Source organism: Salvelinus namaycush, chromosome 5, assembly GCF_016432855.1.
Source record: "Salvelinus namaycush isolate Seneca chromosome 5, SaNama_1.0, whole genome shotgun sequence".
NCBI classification, from domain to species: Eukaryota; Metazoa; Chordata; class Actinopteri; order Salmoniformes; family Salmonidae; genus Salvelinus; species Salvelinus namaycush.
In genome coordinates, this window is record NC_052311.1 from 73,777,967 (window position 1) to 73,797,397 (window position 19,431).

The 19,431-nt window shown below is 43.2% G+C and overlaps 1 protein-coding gene across 2 annotated transcripts in view; it reads left to right on the forward strand.

The window, feature by feature from the left end:
* The window catches only part of mrpl13 (mitochondrial ribosomal protein L13), a 36,407-nt gene extending 17,911 nt beyond the window's left edge, over positions 1-18,496 (forward strand). Inside the window, exons 5-7 of one of the 2 annotated variants that reach the window (XM_038995204.1) lie at positions 1,464-1,550; positions 2,155-2,276; positions 18,304-18,496. In XM_038995204.1, the coding sequence (XP_038851132.1) occupies positions 1,464-1,550; positions 2,155-2,276; positions 18,304-18,328 (234 nt within the window). In that variant the 3' untranslated portion in view covers positions 18,329-18,496. Of the gene's footprint in view, positions 1-1,463; positions 1,551-2,154; positions 2,281-18,303 lie in introns of those variants that run through there. The other variant, XM_038995205.1, reaches the window with a different exon arrangement.
* The last annotated feature ends 935 nt before the right edge of the window (positions 18,497-19,431 follow it).

The window sequence follows — 19,431 nt, forward strand, 5'->3', positions numbered from 1 at the left end:
CACGGTCGTCATTTAACAGGAATGGGATTAATTTTCACAGGGGATAGATATGTATGAAGGGATTAATCTGGAAATGGTAGATGAGAGAAAGTCAAATATTAAGAGATTTTCACTTCTTTGTGACATTTGGATTTTTCTTCCCCTCACTTGGTATTCTTGCAGAGCATGGATTTGAGTGGTGGACGGTTATGTAGGAATAACATGTTATTTTGATGGTCGGTTTGCCAACGGAAGGAGGGAGGGACAGAGATGGGGCAGCTGGGAGGAGGGAGGGACAGAGGAGGGGCAGCCGGGAGGAGGGAGGGACAGAGGAGGGGCAGGAGGGAGGGGCAGCTGGGAGGAGGGAGGGACTTTTTATGTAACCTTTATTTAACTAGGCAAGTCAGTTAAGAACAAATTCTTATTTACAATGACGGCCTACCGGGGAACAGTGGGTTAACTGCCAAGGTTTTTACCTTGTCAGCTCAGGGATTCGATCCAGCAACCTTTCGGTTACTGGCCCAACGCTCTAACCACTAGGCTGCCTGCCTCCCCTGAGCTGAGCATTCAGGGTATTAGTTCAAGGATAACACAATTTTTTCCCCCATATGACCTAAATGATTTGCTACCAGTTGGCGATCGTGACACATCGCTCCAAGAAACACTGAATATGTTTCACACCACAGAGTGAGGGAGGGATACTAGGAATAGAACCAGCCTGTTAAAATGTTAGGAGAATATTACAGGGGTCTATAAAGTTGTCTACAGGGGAGACTCTTTACTATCGAGAGAGGGTAAGGTGGAGATATTACCATATTGCTTAAGCTCATTCTCTCAGATGTTTTTGGACAGGGTCATAGAGAACAGACCTGAGGGGTATAGTACAAAGAAGAATCAATTATTTAGCCAGCCAGAAATATCTATTGTTTTTCTGTTTCATTAAGAAAGCTAAACTTAGATATGTGTTTTTGGTTGTCGGGTAAATTAGACCATGCCCATTTTCAAGCATATCTTTCTAAAAACAACTTAGGGAAGTTAGCTGGCTAACAACTCATTGATCGTGCTTAGTAGTATACCTGTCTGGACCTAACACGATCTCCACTGGTCACCACTGGAGACATATTAAAGATGGTTCAATGATGGACCTCGACCTTGCTCTTCTCCAGAGCTGTAACCATGACAACCCGGATCCAACTGTCTTACATTAAATGTCTGTCTGTTGTAGTGTCCTAAATGGCACTCTATTCCCTATATAGTGCGCTAGGATAACCTATATAGTGCGCTAGGATACCCTATATAGTGCGCTAGGATTCCCTATATAGTGCGCTAGGATACCCTATATAGTGCGCTAGGATTCCCTATATAGTGCGCTAGGATTCCCTAAATAGTGCGCTAGGGTGCCATTAGGGACTGAATCTGAGTAGCCTATCCAAGCGATGGATCCAGAGTTCAGTGATTGACTCTTCTTCCTCTTCGTCCTCCAGATAGTGAAGCTGGCAGTGTACGGGATGCTGCCTAGGAACCTCTCCAGAAGGACCATGATGCAACGGCTACACCTCTTCCCTGAAGATGTAAGACTTGTCTTTTAAGACTTTGACATATAATATGTGTGAAAATGAAATTACAATTTTTATTAAAAAGAATGACGCCACACACGACACCTCTTCCCTGAAGATAAAATAACTGCTCTTTATTCCCCTGTTGTGGACTGAATATGTCTGACATGTTGATTTGATTGATTGAATTTGTTGAATCATTTTAAATGATGACATATTCAGCCAAGAACAAGCAGAACAGACATAGAAATATCAGCGATAACACAAGTCTGACTTGTTTCCAATTAACACAAGTCTGACTTGTTTCCAATTAACACAAGTCTGACTTGTTTCCAATTAACACAAGTCTGACTTGTTTCCAATTAACACAAGTCTGACTTGTTTCCATTGTGGTAAAGTATTTAGACAAGTCTAGTCTGACTCTAGCTTCTCTGCAATTATACGGTATATAAATACAAAAGTCTTCTTTTCCCTTGACTTGCACCTCTCTCTAACCCAGGTGTGATTTCCCTCTCTGAAAAGTGAAGACACCTACAAACCTAAGACTGTGTTCCTGTCCCTGGCTAGAGCCTAGGTGCCATACAGATCCATGACTATGTTGTATGTAATTGTATGGCAGGATCTTCCTGAGGACATCCTTCTGAACCTGACAGAGGAGCTGCCTCAGCCCAGAGAGATCCCTCGCAGACTGAATGAGTACAGCCAGGAGGAACGAGAAGCCTTCCCCACTCTATGGACCCCGTGAGTACCTTCTTCTCCCGGTCTTCCTCCATGGACGCATACGTGCGATAACACACACGCATACGTGCGATAACACACACACACACACACTCTCTCACATCTTCACACACCATCCTTAATCACACCCACATATCCTCACACACACACACACACATATCCCCACACACACACACACACAGCTCTCTCCACCCCGGCCTGCGATGAATCTCTAGCTCATTTAGAACAGCCTGGTTTATAGAGGAACAGACACATTTAGAACAGCCTGGTTTATAGAGGAACAGACACATTTAGAACAGCCTGGTTTATAGAGGAACAGACACATTTAGAACAGCCTGGTTTATAGAGGAACAGCCTGGTTTATAGTGGAACAGACACATTTAGAACAGACTGGTTTATAGAGGAACAGACACATTTAGAACAGCCTGGTTTATAGAGGAACAGACACATTTAGAACAGCCTGGTTTATAGAGGAACAGACACATTTAGAACAGCCTGGTTTATAGAGGAACAGACACATTTAGAACAGCCTGGTTTATAGAGGAACAGACACATTTAGAACAGCCTGGTTTATAGAGGATCAGACACATTTAGAACAGCCTGGTTTATAGAGGAACAGACACATTTAGAACAGCCTGGTTTATAGAGGAACAGACACATTTAGAACAGCCTGGTTTATAGAGGAACAGACACATTTAGAACAGCCTGGTTTATAGAGGAACAGCCTGGTTTATAGTGGAACAGACACATTTAGAACAGCCTGGTTTATAGAGGAACAGACACATTTAGAACAGCCTGGTTTATAGGGGAACAGACACATTTAGAACAGACTGGTTTATAGAGGAACAGACACATTTAGAACAGCCTGGTTTATAGAGGAACAGACACATTTAGAACAGACTGGTTTATAGAGGAACAGACACATTTAGAACAGACTGGTTTATAGAGGAACAGACACATTTAGAACAGACTGGTTTATAGAGGAACAGACACATTTAGAACAGACTGGTTTATAGAGGAACAGACACATTTAGAACAGCCTGGTTTATAGAGGAACAGCCTGGTTTATAGGGGAACAGACACATTTAGAACAGCCTGGTTTATAGAGGAACAGACACATTTAGAACAGCCTGATTTATAGAGGAACAGCCTGGTTTATAGAGGAACAGCCTGGTTTATAGAGGAACAGACACATTTAGAACAGCCTGGTTTATAGAGGAACAGACACATTTAGAACAGCCTGGTTTATAGTGGAACAGACACATTTAGAACAGCCTGGTTTATAGTGGAACAGACACATTTAGAACAGCCTGATTTATAGAGGAACAGCCTGGTTTATAGAGGAACAGCCTGGTTTATAGAGGAACAGACACATTTAGAACAGCCTGGTTTATAGTGGAACAGCCTGGTTTATAGAGGAACAGACACATTTAGAACAGACTGGTTTATAGAGAAACAGACACATTTAGAACAGCCTGGTTTATAGAGAAACAGACACATTTAGAACAGCCTGGTTTTATAGAGGAACAGACACATTTAGAACAGACTGGTTTATAGAGGAACAGCCTGGTTTATAGAGGAACAGCCTGGTTTATAGTGGATCAGACACATTTAGAACAGCCTGGTTTATAGAGGAACAGACACATTTAGAACAGCCTGGTTTATAGAGGATCAGACACATTTAGAACAGCCTGGTTTATAGAGGAACAGACACATTTAGAACAGCCTGGTTTATAGAGGAACAGACACATTTAGAACAGCCTGGTTTATAGAGGAACAGACACATTTAGAACAGCCTGGTTTATAGTGGAACAGACACATTTAGAACAGCCTGGTTTATAGGGGAACAGACACATTTAGAACAGACTGGTTTATAGAGGAACAGACACATTTAGAACAGCCTGGTTTATAGAGGATCAGACACATTTAGAACAGCCTGGTTTATAGAGGAACAGACACATTTAGAACAGCCTGGTTTATAGAGGAACAGACACATTTAGAACAGACTGGTTTATAGAGGAACAGACACATTTAGAACAGACTGGTTTATAGAGGAACAGACACATTTAGAACAGACTGGTTTATAGAGGAACAGACACATTTAGAACAGACTGGTTTATAGAGGAACAGACACATTTAGAACAGCCTGGTTTATAGAGGAACAGCCTGGTTTATAGGGGAACAGACACATTTAGAACAGCCTGGTTTATAGAGGAACAGACACATTTAGAACAGCCTGATTTATAGAGGAACAGCCTGGTTTATAGAGGAACAGCCTGGTTTATAGAGGAACAGACACATTTAGAACAGCCTGGTTTATAGAGGAACAGACACATTTAGAACAGCCTGGTTTATAGTGGAACAGACACATTTAGAACAGCCTGGTTTATAGTGGAACAGACACATTTAGAACAGCCTGATTTATAGAGGAACAGCCTGGTTTATAGAGGAACAGCCTGGTTTATAGAGGAACAGACACATTTAGAACAGCCTGGTTTATAGAGGAACAGACACATTTAGAACAGCCTGGTTTATAGAGGAACAGACACATTTAGAACAGCCTGGTTTATAGAGGAACAGCCTGGTTTATAGTGGAACAGACACATTTAGAACAGCCTGGTTTATAGAGGAACAGACACATTTAGAACAGCCTGGTTTATAGGGGAACAGACACATTTAGAACAGACTGGTTTATAGAGGAACAGACACATTTAGAACAGCCTGGTTTATAGAGGAACAGACACATTTAGAACAGCCTGGTTTATAGAGGAACAGACACATTTAGAACAGCCTGGTTTATAGAGGAACAGACACATTTAGAACAGACTGGTTTATAGAGGAACAGACACATTTAGAACAGACTGGTTTATAGAGGAACAGACACATTTAGAACAGACTGGTTTATAGAGGAACAGACACATTTAGAACAGACTGGTTTATAGAGGAACAGACACATTTAGAACAGACTGGTTTATAGAGGAACAGCCTGGTTTATAGGGGAACAGACACATTTAGAACAGCCTGGTTTATAGAGGAACAGACACATTTAGAACAGCCTGATTTATAGAGGAACAGCCTGGTTTATAGAGGAACAGCCTGGTTTATAGAGGAACAGCCTGGTTTATAGAGGAACAGACACATTTAGAACAGCCTGGTTTATAGAGGAACATACACATTTAGAACAGCCTGGTTTATAGAGAAACAGACACATTTAGAACAGACTGGTTTATAGAGGAACAGCCTGGTTTATAGAGGAACAGACACATTTAGAACAGCCTGGTTTATAGTGGAACAGCCTGGTTTATAGAGGAACAGACACATTTAGAACAGACTGGTTTATAGAGAAACAGACACATTTAGAACAGCCTGGTTTATAGAGAAACAGACACATTTAGAACAGCCTGGTTTTATAGAGGAACAGACACATTTAGAACAGACTGGTTTATAGAGGAACAGCCTGGTTTATAGAGGAACAGACACATTTAGAACAGCCTGGTTTATAGAGGAACAGACACATTTAGAACAGCCTGGTTTATAGAGGAACAGACACATTTAGAACAGCCTGGTTTATAGAGGAACAGCCTGGTTTATAGTGGAACAGACACATTTAGAACAGCCTGGTTTATAGAGGAACAGACACATTTAGAACAGCCTGGTTTATAGAGGAACAGCCTGGTTTATAGAGGAACAGACACATTTAGAACAGCCTGGTTTATAGAGGAACAGACACATTTAGAACAGCCTGGTTTATAGAGGAACAGACACATTTAGAACAGACTGGTTTATAGAGGAACAGACACATTTAGAACAGACTGGTTTATAGAGGAACAGACACATTTAGAACAGACTGGTTTATAGAGGAACAGACACATTTAGAACAGCCTGGTTTATAGAGGAACAGACACATTTAGAACAGACTGGTTTATAGAGGAACAGACACATTTAGAACAGACTGGTTTATAGAGGAACAGACACATTTAGAACAGACTGGTTTATAGAGAAACAGACACATTTAGAACAGACTGGTTTATAGAGGAACAGCCTGGTTTATAGGGGAACAGACACATTTAGAACAGCCTGGTTTATAGAGGAACAGACACATTTAGAACAGCCTGATTTATAGAGAAACAGACACATTTAGAACAGCCTGGTTTATAGAGGAGCAGACACATTTAGAACAGCCTGGTTTATAGGGGAACAGACACATTTAGAACAGCCTGGTTTATAGAGGAACAGCCTGGTTTATAGAGGAACAGACACATTTAGAACAGCCTGGTTTATAGTGGAACAGACACATTTAGAACAGCCTGGTTTATAGGGGAACAGACACATTTAGAACAGACTGGTTTATAGAGGAACAGACTGGTTTATAGAGGAACAGACTGGTTTATAGAGAACAGCCTGGTTTATAGTGGAACAGCCTGGTTTATAGAGGAATAGCCTGGTTTATAGAGGAACAGACTGGTTTATAGGTGAACAGACTGGTTTATAGGGGAACAGACTGGTTTATAAGGGAACAGACTGGTTTATAGTGGAACAGACTGGTTTATAGTGAAACAGACTGGTTTATAGAGGAACAGACACATACCATAGTTCCATTACAGGCTGCTGTGTTCCTTCGGCCATGGCACTGATCCATTGTTGCTCAGTCCACAGCCTGCTATTCATATCAGCCGGGACGCAGTTAAATGCCTTATGATTCTGCTCTCGACAAGAGCGGCCAAATCTTTAAGCATTTTATGACCTAAATGTTACGCTAGCTTTAGCTTACCACAAACATGCAAATAACTAGTAGAAACCCAAAATAAGTATTTAGTGAAGAACGGGATAAAACCTTTTTGTGTGTGTTCGTGTGAAACCTACTTCTGTGCCGGTAAGTAAGAATGGAAACAGTATAGCACCGTCTTCCTGTGGTCTTTACTGATGTGAGAAACGGGTTCTTGTTACCGGGCTGACAAATGATTCCATTATGAGCACGGCATGTTGAAACGGGATCGGTCACGGTCCTATAGAGTTAAGTTAGTGTATGGCTCAATGAGGGGAAATGGTGGTCTGGGCCAGGGACTGACCTCTCATTAAAACACACACAACCGATGCTGAAACTGCTGATTGCAATCGAAAGCAAATACTGTAGAGCGGTCGGGGCGGTTGGAGCGGGTGGAGAGGTCGGGGGCGGGTGGAGTGGTCGGGGCGGATGTAGCGGGGGGGGCAGGTAGGGCGGTCGGGGCGGGTGGCTGAAGACTCAAGATGGAAACCCGTTGGAGTTGTTGATGTTTCCCTCAAGATTGACTGTGAACCTCCTTTTTTCAAACTCTGACACCCCACGTGTGTTAATACCCTTAAGATCTTTCCTTTTAAAGTCCTATTGAAATACTAGAGAAGTACTCTGTCATGGAATTCATGCTCACTTTTACAGAGCACTATGTTTATATGGGTTCTCTCTCTAATAACCACAGCAGTGATTGGTCAGGACGACCCTACGGAGCGTGTCCATTAAAACATACAGGAAGTAGACACTGACGTGATAATGAGACGGCCAGAACAGCCGCTACATTACTTCCTGCCTGTAATTAAAGGAAATGGGAGTTTTCAATCTGACAGAAACCCGTGACATTCCAGAATTACGTGACATAATTCATGCAGTGTAATGTTTGTCCAACCGGGTGGGGAGGAGGCTTCTGCTACTGAGGTTTAGGGGAAATCTACCGGGGGGGGGGAGAAGGCTTCTGTAATGTTTGGCGTACCGGGTGGGGAGGAGGCTTCTGCTACTGAGGTTTAGGGGAAATCTACCGGGGGGGGGGGGGGAGGCTTCTGCTACTGAGGTTTAGGGGAAATCTACCGGGGGGGGGGGGAGGAGGCTTCTGCTACTGAGGTTTAGGGGAAATCTACCGGGGGGGGGGAGGAGGCTTCTGCTACTGAGGTTTAGGGGACATCTGTGTCCGTGTTTGATTCTGATCACGCTTACGCAAATGGACTGCAGCTATAACTCACTTGGAATAACACAGAAGTGAGAAATTAAGCTTAACAGTGACTTGATGTGTTGTTTATAGGGTGTTAACTGGTGTGGTGGTTACAGGGCGTTAACTGGTGTAGTGGTTACAGGGAGTTAACTGGTGTAGTGGTTACAGGGTGTTAACTGGTGTAGTGGTTACAGGGTGTTAACTGGTGTAGTGGTTACAGGGCGTTAACTAGTGTAGTGGTTACAGGGTGTTAACTAGTGTAGTGGTTACAGGGAGTTAACTGGTGTAGTGGTTACAGGGTGTTAACTGGTGTAGTGGTTACAGGGCGTTAACTAGTGTAGTGGTTACAGGGTGTTAACTGGTGTAGTGGTTACAGGGAGTTAACTAGTGTAGTGGTTACATGGCGTTAACTGGTGTGGTGGTTACAGGGCGTTAACTGGTGTAGTGGTTACAGGGCGTTAACTAGTGTAGTGGTTACAGGGTGTTAACTGGTGTAGTGGTTACAGGGCGTTAACTGGTGTAGTGGTTACAGGGCGTTAACAGATGTAGTGGTTACAGGGCGTTAACAGGAGGAGACTGAGAACTGAGTCGGTGGTGTCTGTGTGTGAGAATAGAGGAGTGTTCGGCCTCCAGCACTGAGGAGAGAAATCACTCTTCTAGTTGGTTTCCACAGCAGGAGAGGAGAATAGAACTATCAAAATAACGACTACTGTACTTAGTCCTAGTTCTATAGCTAGGATAGCATCATGTTGTTGATGTTCTATAGCTAGGATAGCATCATGTTGTTGATGTCCTATAGCTAGGATAGCATCATGTTGTTGATGTTCTATAGCTAGGATAGCATCATGTTGTTGATGTCCTATAGCTAGGATAGCATCATGTTGTTGATCTAGTTCTATAGCTAGGATAGCATCATGTTGTTGATGTCCTATAGCTAGGATAGTATCATGTTGTTGATGTTCTATAGCTAGGATAGCATCATGTTGTTGATGTTCTATAGCTAGGATAGCATCATGTTGTTGATCTAGTTCTATAGCTAGGATAGCATCATGTTGTTGATGTTCTATAGCTAGGATAGCATCATGTTGTTGATGTTCTATAGCTAGGATAGCATCATGTTGTTGATGTCCTATAGCTAGGATAGCATCATGTTGTTGATGTTCTATAGCTAGGATAGCATCATGTTGTTGATGTTCTATAGCTAGGATAGCATCATGTTGTTGATGTTCTATAGCTAGGATAGCATCATGTTGTTGATGTTCTATAGCTAGGATAGCATCATGTTGTTGATGTTCTATAGCTAGGATAGCATCATGTTGTTGATGTTCTATAGCTAGGATAGCATCATGTTGTTGATCTAGTTCTATAGCTAGGATAGCATCATGTTGTTGATCTAGTTCTATAGCTAGGATAGCATCATGTTGTTGATGTTCTATAGCTAGGATAGCATCATGTTGTTGATGTCCTATAGCTAGGATAGCATCATGTTGTTGATGTGCTATAGCTAGGATAGCATCATGTTGTTGATCTAGTTCTATAGCTAGGATAGCATCATGTTGTTGATCTAGTTCTATAGCTAGGATAGCATCATGTTGTTGATCTAGTTCTATAGCTAGGATAGCATCATGTTGTTGATGTTCTATAGCTAGGATAGCATCATGTTGTTGATCTAGTTCTATAGCTAGGATAGCATCATGTTGTTGATGTTCTATAGCTAGGATAGCATCATGTTGTTGATCTAGTTCTATAGCTAGGATAGCATCATGTTGTTGATGTTCTATAGCTAGGATAGCATCATGTTGTTGATGTTCTATAGCTAGGATAGCATCATGTTGTTGATGTCCTATAGCTAGGATAGCATCATGTTGTTGATGTGCTATAGCTAGGATAGCATCATGTTGTTGATCTAGTTCTATAGCTAGGATAGCATCATGTTGTTGATCTAGTTCTATAGCTAGGATAGCATCATGTTGTTGATCTAGTTCTATAGCTAGGATAGCATCATGTTGTTGATGTGCTATAGCTAGGATAGCATCATGTTGTTGATGTCCTATAGCTAGGATAGCATCATGTTGTTGATGTTCTATAGCTAGGATAGCATCATGTTGTTGATGTTCTATAGCTAGGATAGCATCATGTTGTTGATGTCCTATAGCTAGGATAGCATCATGTTGTTGATGTTCTATAGCTAGGATAGCATCATGTTGTTGATGTGCTATAGCTAGGATAGCATCATGTTGTTGATCTAGTTCTATAGCTAGGATAGCATCATGTTGTTGATGTTCTATAGCTAGGATAGCATCATGTTGTTGATCTAGTTCTATAGCTAGGATAGCATCATGTTGTTGATGTCCTATAGCTAGGATAGCATCATGTTGTTGATCTAGTTCTATAGCTAGGATAGCATCATGTTGTTGATGTTCTATAGCTAGGATAGCATCATGTTGTTGATGTTCTATAGCTAGGATAGCATAATGTTGTTGATGTTCTATAGCTAGGATAGCATCATGTTGTTGATCTAGTTCTATAGCTAGGATAGCATCATGTTGTTGATCTAGTTCTATAGCTAGGATAGCATCATGTTGTTGATGTTCTATAGCTAGGATAGCATAATGTTGTTGATGTTCTATAGCTAGGATAGCATCATGTTGTTGATCTAGTTCTATAGCTAGGATAGCATCATGTTGTTGATCTAGTTCTATAGCTAGGATAGCATCATGTTGTTGATGTTCTATAGCTAGGATAGCATCATGTTGTTGATGTTCTATAGCTAGGATAGCATCATGTTGTTGATCTAGTTCTATAGCTAGGATAGCATCATGTTGTTGATCTAGTTCTATAGCTAGGATAGCATCATGTTGTTGATCTAGTTCTATAGCTAGGATAGCATCATGTTGTTGATGTTCTATAGCTAGGATAGCATCATGTTGTTGATGTCCTATAGCTAGGATAGCATCATGTTGTTGATGTTCTATAGCTAGGATAGCATCATGTTGTTGATGTTCTATAGCTAGGATAGCATCATGTTGTTGATGTTCTATAGCTAGGATAGCATCATGTTGTTGATCTAGTTCTATAGCTAGGATAGCATCATGTTGTTGATGTTCTATAGCTAGGATAGCATCATGTTGTTGATGTGCTATAGCTAGGATAGCATCATGTTGTTGATCTAGTTCTATAGCTAGGATAGCATCATGTTGTTGATGTTCTATAGCTAGGATAGCATCATGTTGTTGATGTTCTATAGCTAGGATAGCATCATGTTGTTGATGTTCTATAGCTAGGATAGCATCATACTGTTGATGTTCTATAGCTAGGATAGCATCATGTTGTTGATCTAGTTCTATAGCTAGGATAGCATCATGTTGTTGATGTTCTATAGCTAGGATAGCATCATGTTGTTGATGTTCTATAGCTAGGATAGCATCATGTTGTTGATGTTCTATAGCTAGGATAGCATCATGTTGTTGATGTTCTATAGCTAGGATAGCATCATGCTGTTGATGTTCTATAGCTAGGATAGCATCATGTTGTTGATCTAGTTCTATAGCTAGGATAGCATCATGTTGTTGATCTAGTTCTATAGCTAGGATAGCATCATGTTGTTGATCTAGTTCTATAGCTAGGATAGCATCATGTTGTTGATGTCCTATAGCTAGGATAGCATCATGTTGTTGATGTCCTATAGCTAGGATAGCATCATGTTGTTGATCTAGTTCTATAGCTAGGATAGCATCATGTTGTTGATGTCCTATAGCTAGGATAGCATCATGTTGTTGATGTCCTATAGCTAGGATAGTATCATGTTGTTGATGTTCTATAGCTAGGATAGCATCATGTTGTTGATGTTCTATAGCTAGGATAGCATCATGTTGTTGATCTAGTTCTATAGCTAGGATAGCATCATGTTGTTGATGTTCTATAGCTAGGATAGCATCATGTTGTTGATGTTCTATAGCTAGGATAGCATCATGTTGTTGATCTAGTTCTATAGCTAGGATAGCATCATACTGTTGATGTTCTATAGCTAGGATAGCATCATGTTGTTGATGTTCTATAGCTAGGATAGCATCATGTTGTTGATGTTCTATAGCTAGGATAGCATCATGTTGTTGATCTAGTTCTATAGCTAGGATAGCATCATGCTGTTGATGTTCTATAGCTAGGATAGCATCATGTTGTTGATGTTCTATAGCTAGGATAGCATCATGCTGTTGATGTCCTAGTTGCATTTTGTCTCATTGTCATCCCTCTGCAATCAACTGAGATGGATCTACTCTAAGCTAAGACTATGATTTGTGGAATCCACTCTGAATAGTGTCTGGTTTTTGCTCAGACATTCTCACTGACTGCCTCTGTGGCTCAGTGTAAACAATCTCTGAATAAATAGTCTGGTTAGATTTGCAAGCCCCTGTAAGCCTAATAGAAATGGGATTGGCATTATCATAAATATGTATTTACCTCATGTAGTCCGTGGCGGGTTGAGACAGCCAGGCCCACTATATTCTCCTCCAGGGGTGATGTATGATGTGTCTCAGTGAGTAGCCCTGCCCCTGATTCAGTGGCACTTTTCCACTTTTGTTAATGTGGTGAGGCACAATGCCCAGCCAAGGCTACGGTGCCAGGCTCAGTCACTGTGAGGGATGGTCTGCCAGCCTCCCTGCCCTGAAACATAGCCTGCTATACTGTGGCCTTCATTTCTAACCCACTGTGAGCTATACTGTAGCTAGGGAAGCCTGCCTCACTGTGAAGGATGGCTAGCTAGACCTGCCCTGAACCACAGGCTGCTATACTGTAACCTCACTGTGAAGGATGGTTAGCTAGACCTGCCCTGAACCACAGGCTGCTATACTGTGGCCTTCATTTCTAACCCACTGTGAGCTATACTGTAGCTAGGGAGGCTGCCTCACTGTGACGGATGGATAGCTAGACCTGCCCTGAACCACAGGCTGCTATACTGTGGCCTCACTGTGAAGGATGGCTAGCTAGACCTGCCCTGAACCACAGGCTGCTATACTGTGGCCTCACTGTGACGGATGGCTAGCTAGACATGCCCTGAACCACAGGCTGCTATACTGTGGCCTCACTGTAAAGGATGGATAGTTAGACCTGCCCTGAACCACAGTCTGCTATACTGTAGCCTCACTGTGAAGGATGGTTAGTTAGACCTGCCCTGAACCGCAGGCTGCTATACTGTGGCCTCACTGTGAAGGATGGTTAGTTAGACCTGCCCTGAACCACAGTCTGCTATACTGTGGCCTCACTGTGAAGGATGGATAGCTAGACCTGCCCTGAACCACAGGCTGCTATTCTGTAGCCTCACTGTGAAGGATGGATAGTTAGACCTGCCCTGAACCACAGGCTGATATAGCTACAGGCTGCCTTTGTTTCTCCAGAGAGAAGGATGGCCAGTCAAGCAGGCTTGAACCATAGGCATTCCTACCCTGTGAGCTATAGCCAGGTCTGATCCATAGGCCACTCTGGCCTGTCTTCTCCATGGTGAGATATAGCCAGGTCTGATCCATAGGCCACTCTGGCCTGTCTTCTCCATGGTGAGATATAGCCAGGTCTGATCCATAGGCTACTCTGGCCTGTCTTCTCCATGGTGAGATATAGCCAGGTCTGATCCATAGGCCACTCTGGCCTGTCTTCTCCATGGTGAGATATAGCCAGGTCTGATCCATAGGCTACTCTGGCCTGTCTTCTCCATGGTGAGATATAGCCAGGTCTGATCCATAGGCTACTCTGGCCTGTCTTCTCCATGGTGAGATATAGCCAGGTCTGATCCATAGGCCACTCTGGCCTGTCTTCTCCATGGTGAGATATAGCCAGGTCTGATCCATAGGCTACTCTGGCCTGTCTTCTCCATGGTGAGATATAGCCAGGTCTGATCCATAGGCTACTCTGGCCTGTCTTCTCCATGGTGAGATATAGCCAGGTCTGATCCATAGGCCACTCTGGCCTGTCTTCTCCATGGTGAGATATAGCCAGGTCTGATCCATAGGCTACTCTGGCCTGTCTTCTCCATGGTGAGATATAGCCAGGTCTGATCCATAGGCTACTCTGGCCTGTCTTCTCCATGGTGAGATATAGCCAGGTCTGATCCATAGGCTACTCTGGCCTGTCTTCTCCATGGTGAGATATAGCCAGGTCTGATCCATAGGCTACTCTGGCCTGTCTTCTCCATGGTGAGATATAGCCAGGTCTGATCCATAGGCTACTCTGGCCTGTCTTCTCCATGGTGAGATATAGCCAGGTCTGATCCATAGGCTACTCTGGCCTGTCTTCTCCATGGTGAGATATAGCCAGGTCTGATCCATAGGCTACTCTGGCCTGTCTTCTCCATGGTGAGATATAGCCAGGTCTGATCCATAGGCTACTCTGGCCTGTCTTCTCCATGGTGAGATATAGCCAGGTCTGATCCATAGGCTACTCTGGCCTGTCTTCTCCATGGTGAGATATAGCCAGGTCTGATCCATAGGCCACTCTGGCCTGTCTTCTCCATGGTGAGATATAGCCAGGTCTGATCCATAGGCCACTCTGGCCTGTCTTCTCCATGGTGAGATATAGCCAGGTCTGATTGATAGTCTCCACCGCAAGCCTGAATGGACCTACCTCTGCACTGTGAGTGGGTTTTGAGTTGGAGGGTTGGGAGAGGTTCGGGGATTGCAATGTATATGTCTTTCATAAAACACTGTAGATTAAACAGTTTACTGTTGGCACGGTGACATTTCATCCAGCTATTCACCCCTTCATCCCTCCTCTATTCACCCCTCCTCTATTCACCCCTTCATCCCTCCCCTATTCACCCCTTCATCCCTCCTCTATTCACCCCTTCATCCCTCCTCTATTCACCCCTTCATCCCTCCTCTATTCATCCCTTCACCCCTCCTCTATTCATCCCTTCATCCCTCCTCTATTCACCCCTTCATCCCTCCTCTATTCACCCCTTCATCCCTCTATTCTCCCCTCCTCTATTCATCCCTCCTCTATTCACCCCTTCATCCCTCCTCTATTCACCCCTTCATCCCTCCTCTACTCACCCCTTCTTTATTCATCCCGTCATCCCCCCTCTATTCACCCCTTCACCCCTCCTCTATTCACCCCTTCACCCCTTCATCCATCCTCTCTTCACCCCTCCTCTATTCACCCTTCATCCCTCTATTCACCCCTTCATCCCTCTATTCACCCCTTCATCCCTCATCTATTCACCCCTTCACCCCTCCTCTATTCATCCCTTCACCCCTCCTCTATTCACCCCTTCATCCCTACTCTATTCATCCCGTCATCCCTCCTCTATTCACCCCTTCATCCCTCCTCTACTCACCCCTTCATCCCTCTATTCACCCCTTCATCACTCATCTATTCACCCCTTCTCTATTCACCCCTTCATCCCTCCTCTATTCACCCCTTCACCCCTCCTCTATTCACCCCTTCACCCCTCCTCTATTCACCCCTCCTCTATTCACCCCTTCATCCCTCATCTATTCACCCCTCCTTTATTCATCCCTTCACCCCTCTATTCACCCCTCCTCTATTCACCCCTTCATCCCTCTACTCGCTCCTTCATCCCTCCTCTATTCATCCCGTCATCCCTCCTCTATTCACCCCTTCACCCCTCCTTTATTCACCCCTCCTCTATTCACCCCTTCATCCCTCTACTCGCGCCTTCATCCCTCCTCTATTCATCCCTTCATCCCTCCTCTATTCACCCCTTCATCCCTCATCTATTCACCCCTCCTTTATTCATCCCTTCACCCCTCTATTCACCCCTCTATTCACCCCTTCATCCCTCTACTCGCTCCTTCATCCCTCTATTCATCCCGTCATCCCTCCTCTATTCACCCTTTCATCCCTCCTCTATTCATCCCTGCATAGGAGGGAACGAGGAGCCCCACAGACGTACAGTCACTAACTATAGAAAGGATACATCTTTACCCGTACGTGTTTCCCCAGTTGATTGCCTTTCCGTCTGGAATGTATATGTATTCAAAGTGAAAAGGGAAGCGGGTGAAAAGCCCGTCTAGACATATGTATCATACTTATAAGGTAGCCTACATTTCAATCAACACTAACCCTGTAGCTAACCCAGATCACTCAAATTAATCACATTCATGGAATTTATTTTTTTGGTTAGCGAGAAATATTTTTTCCAAAAGAAGATTAAATTGACATTTCTCACGACCCTCACGTTTTCCATCCAGTAAGGAAATGTAGCCTTTTATTTAATTCCCCTCACTTTGCGTGTGCATATCATCAATCCCAAGTTAATTGTCCCAATCCTTCCTTTCTCATGACATTACACAAAGTTTGTGTCCCAAAACGCACCCCTTTCCCTATGTAGTGCCCTACTTTTGACCTGGGCCCTTTATAAAGGGAACAGGGTGCCATTTTTGGAACGTGTCATTCAAGGTAAGAGCAGAACATGTGTCCTAAAGCTGTATTTTATTTCTGTGTTTTTTACTGCAGCTGAGAAGTGCTGTTTTTAATAGGGAGGAGGAGACTTTATGAAACTTGTTAACAATCCTTTTTAAAGATGTCTGTCCTTTTCTTTCCCATGAAAACGTTGAGATGAATAGTGTGGTGTCTGGTGGGTGACACGTCACCTCAGGTGGTTTCAGATTCCATTTTAAAATAGGGAGCAGGCTACAAGTTTAATTTCTTTACAGTAACACCGTGTTCAAGGGACACTCGACATTCACCACAGAAAGAAAACGTCAAAGGGACAATAACACCAAAATGTAATTGATGATAGAACACATTTTAATTATCAAGACTTGGAAACAAAACAGTGATTTATCTGTCAACCTGTCTATAACGATGGGAATCTGTTTCAGGCAACAACTCCACTTTGTAAACTACATTTCCCATAGTACTCTGCTCATCAGTGTATCTCACCCTAGCAGTCATCAGAATATAGCCCTGTCAGGACACTGTCCACCCTAGCAGTCATCAGTATATAGTCCTGTCCGCCCTAGCAGTCATCAGTATATAGTTCTGTCAGGACACTGTCAGCCCTAGCAGTCATCAATATATAGTCCTGTCAGGACACTGTCAGCCCTAGCAGTCATCAGTATATAGTCCTGTCCGCCCTAGCAGTCATCAGTATATAGTCCTGTCAGGACACTGTCAGCCCTAGCAGTCATCAATATATAGTCCTGTCAGGACACTGTCAGCCCTAGCAGTCATCAGTATATAGTCCTGTCAGGACACTGTCCGCCCTAGCAGTCATCAGTATATAGTCCTGTCAGGACACTGTCCGCCCTAGCAGTCATCAGTATATAGTCCTGTCAGGACACTGTCCGCCCTAGCAGTCATCAGTATATAGTCCTGTCCGGACATTGTCAGCCCTAGCAGTCATCAGTATATAGTCCTGTCCGCCCTAGCAGTCATCAGTATATAGTCCTGTCAGGACACTGTCCGCCCTAGCAGCCATCAGTATATAGTCCTGTCAGGACACTGTCCACCCTAGCAGTCATCAGTATATAGTCCTGTCAGGACACTGTCCGCCCTAGCAGTCATCAGTATATAGTCCTGTCAGGACACTGTCAGCCCTAGCAGTCATCAGTATATAGTCCTGCCAGGACACTGTCCGCCCTAGCAGTCATCAGTTTAATAGTCCTGTCAGGACACTGTATTGTGATAAATGTGTTTCTCTGTTTACTGATCTAATCTTAAGAACCAATCAGTGAGTCCATTCGGGCCTGGAATTCCAGCGATGTAATTGACCTCGGGTGATGTTCAAGGGCAAACCAATCCTGGCCCTTTTTATTAAAGACCTAGTTGATATTCACTGACTGACATCACGTCAACACTCACCAGGCACTCGACATAGTCTCAATCTAATACCATCAACACATACTAATGTAATACAATAAAAAGTCGTTTGTTGTGAATAGTAGAGCTACTTTACTTAGTAATAACTGTCTTCAGACCATATTGCATACATGATACTTACCATGGTGATATTTCATTCAACCTTATATTATACAGATGATTCCTATTGAGATGACATGTATGTTGCTGTTCTACATGACTGATGTCTAATGTACGTGTTGTTCTATCTACAGACCTGAAGACTACAGGATGAAGTGATCCATCAGAAGGCTGTTGCTGGGCTTCTTCTTCTTCTGTCCTGTTACTAGTCCTGACATTTACATCTGGCTTTTGGTTTAGAACATCCAGGTGACCTTTACGGGTACACACCACAAACCTTTAATGTTGTCCCAAATAATGTACAAAATAAACTCGTTCTCTTGTCAACCGTTTTTGTTTTTCGTGAGAATAAATCATGATGTATATTTCATTCTCTCTGTGGTGAAAGTTTGGATGGATTTTCGTGTGTTTCATTCAACCTCAGCTGAAGTGAGATGGCATTAATTGGGTGAGTCCCAAACGGTCCCCTATTCCCTGTATAGTGCACTACTTTAGACCAGGGCCAATAAAGGGCCAATAAAGGGCCCTGATCAAAACTAGTGCACTATACAGGGACTAGGGTGCCAGTTGGGACTCGGGCATCGGCTGCGGTCAGCTGCCTTTCGTTCTGTTGTATTTTAGAGAATATTAAAGTGGAGATTCTTTGCCTACCAGCCACAGACCATTTCTGAAGTCTGATCTCTCCTCTAATTCGACCACACTTCGACCTTAATTGATTTCAGATGCCTCCGAGACCTTTTTATAATGCCAGCATAGCCTTTTGATGTCTGGTGGCCCCTCGGGAAACCAATGTGGAAATGGACCTCAACAGTAAGCGTGATACTATAGTCGTTGGGCTCTTTTTAGACTGGGGAGTCGGCAACGTTTTACAGTCTGGCTTCACTGGTGTTTACCACAGACAGCAGCACTGTCTGACACACTGTGTTGACTGGACTCAAGTGGTCCTGTTCAAATGAAGCCAGATTTACCTGTCAAGACAAGCCATTTTGGCTGTTACAGGGAGAATGTCTCATCCTCTAGAGAAGCAGTTGATGGAGTCCTGCTGTTCTTTTGAAAGAAGGAACATATTGTCTGTAGTGAGACAACGGAGCTTATACCAGTGGAGCCTCTTCAGAGGAGGACCATCCTCCTCAGTGAATTTCATAAAAATGTCAATTGTAAAACTTTTTTTTTTTTTAGTTATCCTTTTTAGATAAAACTATGGTAAATATATTCACGTCACAAAATAATTTATTAAAACACATTGTTTTGCAAGGAAGGTC